This window comes from Carcharodon carcharias, chromosome 13 (genome assembly GCF_017639515.1).
Source record: "Carcharodon carcharias isolate sCarCar2 chromosome 13, sCarCar2.pri, whole genome shotgun sequence".
Lineage (NCBI taxonomy): Eukaryota > Metazoa > Chordata > Chondrichthyes > Lamniformes > Lamnidae > Carcharodon > Carcharodon carcharias.
The window spans coordinates 51,786,001-51,796,386 of record NC_054479.1 but is presented as its reverse complement, the minus strand read 5'-3'; the positions used below and the strand labels follow the sequence as shown (position 1 = coordinate 51,796,386).

Genomic DNA, 10,386 nt, shown 5'->3' with positions numbered 1-10,386 from the left:
ACTGGGGACACCACTGGGATCTTACCGACGGTCCACAAGCCTCACGCAGCTGGCAAAGCCCAGCAGGTATCAGGCTGAGGGGGTTCAGTGGGGCCTCCATTATTTAACACCGCCCAGCCCCCCCATCAACCACCGGAATTGCTTCTGTCACAGGGTTACAGCTGCAGTCACAGGCCATTCTCTTAGGGTCCTCTTCCACAATGATGACTGGCAGCTGTGGTCACAAATCATTTTAATAATTTCACGTAACTTCAAGAAGGCATCTCCATCTTGAGACACCCTCACCTTCTCCTGCCTACCAGAGCAGCACCCACATCGCCCAGTGGAGCTGCCAGCAAGACACTGCTGTGGGAACTTCTATTGGCTCAGCCAGGTGCCTGTCCCGCCCATCATCCTTAATTGGATGGCCCTCCCAGAGGTGGCCTCTTAATGGGCTGCCACCAGTAAGATGGTGTAGGCAGGCAGTTAGATCTCACCAGCAGAGCTGGGACCTGCTTTTGTTCCTGACCTCAGGAAATCTTCAAAGGCGATAAGATTCCGCCCTCAATGTTTGCCTTTTTGGACAAGGATATAAAGGTCTTTGTGCCAGTGTCTCTATCTCAGAGGCAGTAGTTATAATGAGAATGAATTCCTGCCAGGGTCTCCAGATTGTCTATTTACAACATTTCCCTGGTGGAGGTAAGTACAATCAAAGCATTCAAAAGGGAATTAGACTGTTATCTGAAAAGGAAGAATGTGCAGGGTTATGGGCAGAAGGCAAGAGAATGGCACCAAGGCTCAGTCGGAGAGCTGGTGCACACAATGGGCCGAATGGCCCCCTTCTACACAGTAACAATTCTGTGCTTCTGAAAAATAACTAGCAGCGAACATTAGGCAGCTTTAAAGGGAAGAAAGCACTGAATATATTGAACTGACTTTCAGGGAGCTTTCCCAACACACGAGAGCGTGTGAGTGAGTTCTCTACCACCATGTGTGGAAATCATGGCAATAACACTCTGCAGCAAACCACAGAGTGTGTGGTCACCTTGATGGTTGCTGCGATTGGGCCTTCCAGTGACATCTCATACTGGTGCAATGCAAGGATCTGGTCTCCACCCTTTCCTTCACCTGGAACAGACTAGGGGACCACAAGAAGAGGGGCTTCAGATGGCAGTATGCCCGGAGGCAACAGCATTATCGATGCCCACCCCATTTTAGCTGGACAGTCACTTACACTGACCACACCTACCCTCTCTCTATATCCCAGTTTCCCAGAGCTGGAAATAACCTCCTATATTCCAACATAACCTCCTGCTTCCCAAGGTCACATAGTTCATATGACTTCTTTTTCCCAGCCGATGGCCTGGAATTCCTTTGGAGTTGGCCAAATTCTCCTGCAACATAACTGTGCCGTAAATGCAACAGAAACCCTGTTTGTGCACATATCTGAGTGTTTCTGCTGCTCTTTCCATGAAGTTACGACAGTGCAGTAGGATCAGCTCTGAGGGAAGTCCCAGCCTATGATTTTCAACCTTAAATTGTTTTTTTATTAGTGAGATTAGTGAGACACACATTGTACTATATGTTGACAGCATTATTAACAATAGCCACTGAGAGTAGTCAACACACGGTTTATACAATAAATCACTGTATTAATGAGAAGAAATTCCATGAAGATCTAACTAAACTTATGATGACATCTATCCAATGGCGTTACAAGAACAAGACACTTACTAAAATTCCACATGTGAGAAGAAAGCTGAGGCTTGTAGATGAATGGCGCACTTGTTAGCATGGTTTAAACAGGCTGATCAATAGAAAGCACAAGATGATGGCAAATTCAGGTTTTGGAGAGGATTTAAGAAAATTGACATGAATGATCCCAGATTTAAGTTTCTAACATTATGAGGAAAGAATCACAAAACGGAACTTGCTTCATTGAAAAGAAGATTGAAGGGAATGTGATCTAGGTGCTCAGAATGTCGAGAGGCACAGATACTGCTGGATGTAATCACAATATCGGCCTATAAACCATGAGCACAGGACATGTGGTTTTTGGATTTAAATGAGATTACAGGTTGTATTACAGGGTGAATAAGGGGATCAAAGATGTTTAGAGAGTTTCAAGTAAACAGATTAGACACAATATAGAAGGAATATATATTTCATACTTCAAGCTAACACATAGATACAACAGTACATTCATATCCTATTTACAATAGTGAGATTGGTCCAAATTCCTACACTGATCATTGTATTTTGCTATGGAGAAGCAGATGACTGCTGCACGATCACATTCACAAATAAAGATCTCATAGGGATTATTTTCACCTGGAAGAAACACATGGGAAAATATCAGTGTTTCATTTGGGAACCACTTGTATCAACCGTCCTAAGTGTAGCTGGGACAGGGAGGAGATTCCACAGTCCCTGACTTCTCCCTGCCACCTCTTGATGGATGCTTCCCACATGTCATGCCATCGCCCTGGGCACTCCTGCATATCAGCTGCAGGTGGCAGTGACAGAGGCCTGACAGAGATTAATAAGCCTCTGAAATATCCCTTCTGCCTGATCCAAGCCCCTGTCCATCACTCCCCAACCTCTATCCTGTGAAGGATGGACCATAACCATGTGAATAAACATAAAATGCGAGGGGTGCAGGCCCAACGCCTTCCCGCCTACCCCTGACTCGGCCCCATAATACGGTGGGTTGGGGCGCCAAACTTGGAAGCCTGTCAGCCATTTTTTAAATTAATGACAATTGAGCTTGTTACAAGTATTTCACACTGCCCACACCATTAAAAGTTTGGCGTGAGTAGGCAGGCAGGCGTAGGAAGCCCATTTTTGAAAAAAATGTTGGAAAGGCATGAAAGAGGGGGACACATCATTCGGAGGGTGCCATTGCTCATCAGGGACCCCCCCCCACCAAGATATTACCCCCTCCCACTTTGTTCCTCCCCACCTGGTCTCCAAAGCTCATCCCCCACCCTCTCACACCCCTCTCTCCCTCCCTGGGCTGCCCAATCTGCGACTGCCCTAAAACTCCAGGACTTACCTGGCTCTGGGATCCACTGAAGTTCCATGGGCCTGCTTGCAGACTCAGCAATGCCCACTAGTGAGTTCTGGCACTGCTGGTGCTGCCAGAGCTCCAGGCCAGCCAATTCCACCGCTGAAAGGTAGAAGTCCCACTCTCTGCCTGTTTAGCCCACTGGCAGCATGTTATCACTGCAAGGTGGGCTTTCTTTATGTCCATTGGCCGCCAGCAAAGTTGGGGGGATGAGCAAAATGATCCCCCCCACCTGCCCCCCCCACCCCGCCACCTCCCACCCCCTGGCACTACAAAATTGATTTGTGGGACATCAAAACGAAGGACCAAAAATACAAGATAGTCATCAATATATCCAATAGCGATCAGGACAAACCTCTTAAGCCCAGAGTGCTGAGAATGTAGAGCATACTACCACATGAAGTAGTTGAGGCGAATAGCAAAGATGCATTTAAGGGGAAGCTAGATAAAAGTACATCATGGAGAAAGGAACAGAAGGATCTATTCATAGGATTCAATGAAGTAGAGTGTGTGGAGCATAAACACTGGCGTTGCCTATTTGGGCTGAATGGCCTATTTCTGTGTTTTAAATTTGATGCATGAAATTGAATGTAAAAGATTAGAATACCATGCTGATTGAAGGGTGATCATCCATTGTGAGGATGGTGGGAGGGGAGGTGGGGTTGGGGGGTGGGGGGGGGGGGGGGGTGGGGGGGGGGTGGGTGGTGTAGTTGGGGGCGATCTCCTGACCATCCACCCTAACTTCAGCAGAAGTGTAGCAGTAAATCTGGGAGAAAATAATTTGAGCTGCCGTACCAGAGCTTTTCCATCATTGTTGGAAAACTAACCCACCCGCGGACATTTACTCCTTCAGTCCTTTGTGGGTCCCTAAAGGCTGAGACCCATTCTAGATTCAACCAACATCTGTCCATATGCACTTCCTAACAGAGATTACTGGATAGCAAAGGGGAGCAGGAGTGCTGCCTGAGTTCTGGGCCTATGGGTATGTAGGTGAATTGTAACCGGAGTTCCACTGCTGGCTCAGCAGATCATAGTCTGTACGGACGTCAGAGCTACAATGTGTGACTCAAAACCACAAAGAATTGTGCTTTTGCCTTCTAAGGCTAGGCAGGAGCTGTATCTTACAACCGGTGATGCAGCATATATTTTAAAATTTCATACAATTCAATAAAAAAAGGGTTTTTTGAAAAGTATCATATTTACTTCAGTGACAAATAACTGAGCTATCAAATCAGAATAAAATATATATGGCTTTTTAAAATACTGTTTAAGAAAGTGAAGTCTCAGCATGTCTCGGTTGATAGCACTCTTGCCTCAGAGGCAGAACATTGTGGTTCAAGTCCCCCCTTCACTGACTTAAACACATAACCTCAGCTGACACTCCAGTGTAGTACTGATGAAGTGCTGCACTGCCATAGCTGCCTTTTGTCCCTGGATAAGACATTAAACCAACCCCTGTCTGCCCTCTCAAGTGGACTGAAAAGGAGCAGGGGAGTTCTTCCCCAAAATCCTGACCAATATTTATCCTTCAATCAACACCTATGCCACTGAAAAATTATCTGATTATCAGATTGCTGTTTAATTGGCTGCCACATTTCCTTCTCTTCTTAGGCAGTCCCTTGGAATCGAGGATGACTTCCCTTCCACTCCAGTTTGATGGGTTCTGAGACGGCTGATAATTCCAATGCACAATCTACAGACTCTGCCACATGCAGGGCAGGTGGTGTTAGAGGGTTGGGAAGATGAGTTGTTTGGAGGTTTGTGCTCTCTCTGACTCCTCAATTTTGTTCCTGTGTGCTCCCAACAAAGTCTTTTGATGTGTTCAATGTCTTTCTAGATGAACCTTCTCCATTTTGGTCGATGACAACCCAGGGACTCCTATGAGTTGGAGGGGATTGTTGATCGTTTCAGGGACACTTTGAGGGCATCCCTAAAGTATTTCCACTGTCCTCCTGGAAATCTCCTGCCACAACCGATTTCCTAGTAGAACAGTTGCTTCGGGGGATTGGATTCAGGCATACAAAGGTATATTCTGGTTGGGGGACTTCAATGTCCATCACCAAGAGTGGCTCGATAGCACCACTGCTGACCCAGCTGGCCGAGTCCTAAAGGACATAGCTGCTAGACTGGGTCTGCGGCAGTTGGTGAGGGAACCAACAACATACCTGACCTCATCCTCACCAACCTGCCTGCCGCAGATGCATCTGTCCATGATAGTATCAGTAGAACTGACCACTGCACAGTTGTTATGGAGACGAAGTCCTGCCTTCACATTGGGATACCCTCCATCGTGTTGTGTGGTACTACCGTGCTAAGTGGGATAGACTTCGAACAGATCAAGAATGGGCATGAGGCACTGTGAGCCATCAGCAGCAGCAGAACACAATCTGTAATATCATGGCCTGGCATATCCCCCCCTCTACCATTACCATCAACCCTGGTTCAATGAAGAGTGCAGGAGGGCATGCCAGGAGCAGCACCAGGCATACCTTAAAATGAGGTGTTAACCTGGTGCTATGTGTGCCAAACAGCATAAGCAGCAAGTGATAGACAGAGCTAAGCGATACCACAACCCACGGTTCAGATCTAAGCTTTACAGTCCTGCCACATCCAGCCGTGAATGGTGGTGGACAATTAAATAACTCACTGGAGGAGGAGGTTCCACAAATATCCCCATCCTCAATGATGGGGAAGCCCAGCACATCACTGCAAAAGATAAAGCTGAAGTATTTGCTACAATCTTCAGCCAGAAGTGCCAAGTGGATGATCCATCTCGACCTCCTCCAGAGATCCCCAGCATCACAGATGCCAGTCTTCAGCCAATTCAATTCAGTCCACATGATATCAAGAAACGGCTGAAGGCACTGGACAGTGCAAAGGCTATGGGCCCTGACAATATTCCAGCAATAGTGCTGAAGACTTGTGCTCCAGAATTTGCTGTGCCCCTAGCCAAGTTGTTCCAGTACAGCTACAAAACTGGCATATTTTCGGCTATTTGGAAAATTGCCCAGGTATGTCCTGTACACAAAAAGCAGGGCAATCCAACCTGGCCAGTTACCGCCCCATCAGTCTACTCTCAATCATCAGTAAAGTAATGGAAGGGGTCATCAACAGTGCTATCAAGCAGCACTTGCTTAGCAATAACCTGCTCACTGACGCCCAGTTTGGGTTCTGCCAGGGCCACTCAGCTCCTGACCTCAGCCTTGGTTCAAACATGGGCAAAGGAGCTGAACTCCCAAAGTGAGGTGCAAGTGACTGCCCTTGACAACAAGGCCGTATTTGACCGAGTGTGGCATCAAGGAGCCCTAGCAAACTGGAGTCAATGGGAATCAAGGAGAAAATTTTTAAAAATGTCCCACCCAGCACAGCTGGTTTTGAGTGAACTGCACCTCAGTTTGGAGGATCTTGTGAAGGCACCACAGGTGGTACTTCTCCAGTGCCTTAAGGTGCCTGCTGTAGATTGTCCTAGTCTCTGAAGCATGTAGGATCACTGGGATCACTGCTGCTTCATCTTAGGTTAGGGATCCTGGTCCTCAAATACTCTTTTCCTCAGTCGGTCACGAAGACTGAGCTAGCACATTGGAGGCGATGATGAATTTTGTCGTCTGTATCTGCCTTCATTGAGAGGAGTTTTCCAAGAAACAGAAAATGGTCCACGTTTTTCAGGATTTTGCCATTGATCTTAATCGAAAGGAGGAAGTGTTTTGCTGTGGGAGCTGGTTAGAAAAGGACCTTAGTTTTCCAGGTGTTTATTGAAAGCCCATTTTCTCACATAAGTCAACAATGTCCTGGAGCTCAGTTTCTGATGAACGTGCACACAAGTGTCATCTGCACACTGAGGCTCTATCATGGAGGTTGGACTGGTTTTGGTATTGGATTGATGGTGTAGGTTGAAAAGTTTCCTTCTGTTATGTTGATTATCTCCACACCTATGGGTAATTTTCAGGAGATGAGGTGCAATATTGCGTTGAGGAAAATGGAGAAGAGATTTGGTGCAGTGACACAGCCTTGTTTGACCCCAGTCTTCACTGAGGTAGGATTTGTGGTGGTTCGGCTGGTGAGGATCATGGCTTGCATGTTGTCATGGAGAAGGGGGAGGACGGTAACAAATTTCTGAGAGCACTGAGGAGGATACCCCATAGACCTTTGTGGCTGAGAATCAAAGGCTTTTGCAGTCTCAAAAAAGGCCATATACAGTGGTTGCTGCTGTTCCTTACACTTTTCTTCAATGTGCCATGCAGTGAAGATCACATCATTGGTGCCTTTGGTGGCTGGAAACCAAACTATAACTCTGGAATGAGTTCTTCAGCCACTGGGAGGAGGCGGCTGAGGAGGATCCATGCAATGAACTTTCCTGTGGCAGACAGCAGGGAGAGTCCTGTGTAGTTATTGCAACCAGATGTGTCTCCTTCTTGAATAGAATCACAGTCACAGCATCCCTGAGAACACCCAGTGTGCACTCCTCTTCCCAGGTAAGAGATAGGGGGTTGTACAGCTGGGCCAGGAGGTTAGCTGCCATGGTTTCGAACTTCTGCAGGGATTCCGTCTGCTCCATGGGACTTTGTTGTTCTTTTAGCTGTCAGATTGCTTTTTCAACTTCATCCCAGACTGGGGCAGCACCGAGACTGAGCCAGACAGGGTATTGAGAAATGGAATTGAGGACATTCAAGTTGAAGACAGAGTCTCAGTTAAGGAGATCTTCAAAATATTCTCTTTAGTGAACACAGAATGCTTCCCTATCCTTGATGAGCGCCCCTCTGTGCTTGCCTCTCAATGGGGTGGGCCTGAGTGCCTGGGCCTTGAAGAAACCATGTATGCTGTTGGTGTCCATGAGCTGGTGGAGCTCCCACACTTTTTCTCCCCACCATTTGTTCTCTTTCTACCAGGAAGCGTGGCAATCGGTTTGACAAAAATGACCAAGAGATACAGGGCCAAATCAAGTGTAAACACAAAGTTTTCAGACTGGAAACTTCATCACAGAGTAAAGCAGCAGGTGTACAGGTGACTGAAGGCATTGGTGCAGTGACATAAAGGACAAATGGTTGGCGCATTTCTAACAGTTTAATAATGGCTGCTCTTCAGAACTATTTAATTGGCTATAAAGTGCTTGGAGCACCCTGATATGGTGAAAGGTGCTATATAAATACAAGTTATTTCTTTCATTTGGATCAGTTTTCTCCATTTAGAAGCCCCCAGCCTGTACTTACTGGTGCAGGTAATAGTGTTCTCGGAACAGGTATAACTGTAGCTCTTGGTGTAAGGATTGTCAAAGATTGGCCAGCACACCTTTAGTTTCAGGGCATCACATTAACAGTTGTCGTGGGTTTGACAGCACCTGTTAAATCGTAGATAACAAGTCAGTTAATGCCTGTGTTTTAACCTACTGAAGACCTTAACCAAAATGTTTAGCCTCCAGCCACAGTGTAGGATTGGTCAGGTTATTTGAATTAATGTTATTCATTGTGGATTTCTGTATTTGCCTGTACCTGTGTACAGAGTGCAGGAGGATCCTTGTGGGATGGGCTTTCTCGGAACCAAGGTCTCCTGGAATTTTGGGGAGAGTTGCTAGGTTTTCCTGATAATTGGTTTGTTCATTTTCTCTCCGTTCTCTCTAAATGGCCTACTCCTACCCCCAATTCTTGCTGCGCTGGTACCACTCCCTGCAGAGTTCATGTAGGTGGGTGTAGACATTAGCTCATATCAATGCACAACAGGATCACTGGACTGTTTCCTCTCCTTGCTTTTGTGCATCTGCTTATCAAGGTCAGTGCATCTCTTACGAAATGTCACATCAAAAATGGATGTTTCAAAATGTATTGGAAAATTGGTATCACAGGCTTGAGATGACAGCACCCTCAATGCAGATTAAATCACGGAGCTCGCTAATTTACATCCATGCTCGCGCATGCTTCACGCCTAGTTTTGCTTGTAAGGGGGTTAAGTTGCGACTCCTGAACATACTTGATGTCCACCTACTTGTCCAGTTCATCCACCGGGGTTCCAGATCCCCCGAATCCACAGTAACAGCCGTAATTGCTGAACTGCAGCAGCGGGTAGCTGTCCGGAATACTGCACAGAAGCATCCCGTAGAACTGCCAGAGGGCTCTGGACTGACCGGACCTGCTCTCAGCTGGGGAAAGAGGAGCAGACAAGAGACAGTTGAGTTCCAGCATGGTGAGATCGACAGCGAAAGCAAACCATGCAGCAAAAAGAACCTCTTCTTACCTGTGAGTAGGACTACAACAAGCAGCGAGAACATCTTACGATAGAGAAAAAAAAGCTACCAACGCTGGAAATCCGAAACAGAAAATGTTGCATACGTGAAGAGTCAAAGCTTCAGGTCGATGGCCTTTCCTCAGAACAGCGAGAATATCTTAATTTCCTGCGCTCCCTCCTGGATGTGATTCTTATTCAAATGTTCACTCTGCTCTCTGCAAGTGTGGCTAGCCTTGATAAATAATGAACGTTAGTTCCTGGGTTATGCCGTGCCACCAGATAAAACGAATTAGATAAAGCCACATTTTCCTGTTGGATGCAATGTGATCTCACCCATTCGCCCACCTGGCTGAGCCAGCACAGGCGAGGATTTCCCAACTTCACTTCTTGGTCTCTTATCTGGCTGGAATTGGGTAGGTGATTGTGGTTCAGGGGGATGGGGAGTGTTGACACAGATGTATTATAATCCCTGGAGAGACCCATAACTTTTAGAAAGATACTGGCATTTCCATTAGCTGGCTGGAAGAATCACACGGCAAGATTTCACGTTTTAAGACTTTTACTATAATAAACAAATTAAAAGCAACTATGCCTAAACACTATTCAGGAGGCAATGTATAGTCTAAACTACAGAAAAGACCCCCATTTAACTCTTAAAACGACAGAAAAACCTTCTCCACGAATATATTTTATTCTGTAACTTAAGTGAACACTTCATTCTCCAGAAACCAGTCCATAGCTATTCTCAGCTCCTGATGGCGTGCTCCCTTTTCTAACCAGATAATTCCTAATCCACAAACTGACTTTCACTGTGACTGACGAATTGGAGATTCTTCCCCCTAGCCAAGTTAGGCAAATTTCCCAATCTTGTTTAAATCCGCACAAAGCCAATTTCTTCAACCTGAGCATAAGCGTTTTGCATGGTGACCAACAGGCTTAAGATGCAAGGTTAGCTGACTTTATCTTTCTCTCCAGATTCTTGCAGACTGACCTGTCTGAGAGATACAGGGATAGCATAACAAAACCCAATGTGAATCACATAGGCCTTGGATTCAGGTAGAAATGCTAATTAACTATCTCGTAAACCCCCAATTCCATTCTATCTTGGAAATAAATAGACAGTA

At 46.2% G+C, this 10,386-nt stretch overlaps 1 protein-coding gene across 1 annotated transcript; it reads right to left on the bottom strand.

Annotated features, from left to right (window-relative positions):
* Positions 1–1,569: 1,569 nt before the first annotated feature.
* Positions 1,570–9,440, bottom strand: LOC121286263 (phospholipase A2-like). Its single transcript, XM_041203303.1, is given in 4 exon segments — positions 1,570–2,310; positions 8,254–8,381; positions 9,023–9,176; positions 9,272–9,440. Coding segments are annotated over 4 exon segments (438 nt in total). The 5' UTR covers positions 9,306–9,440; the 3' UTR covers positions 1,570–2,188.
* Positions 9,441–10,386: the final 946 nt, after the last annotated feature.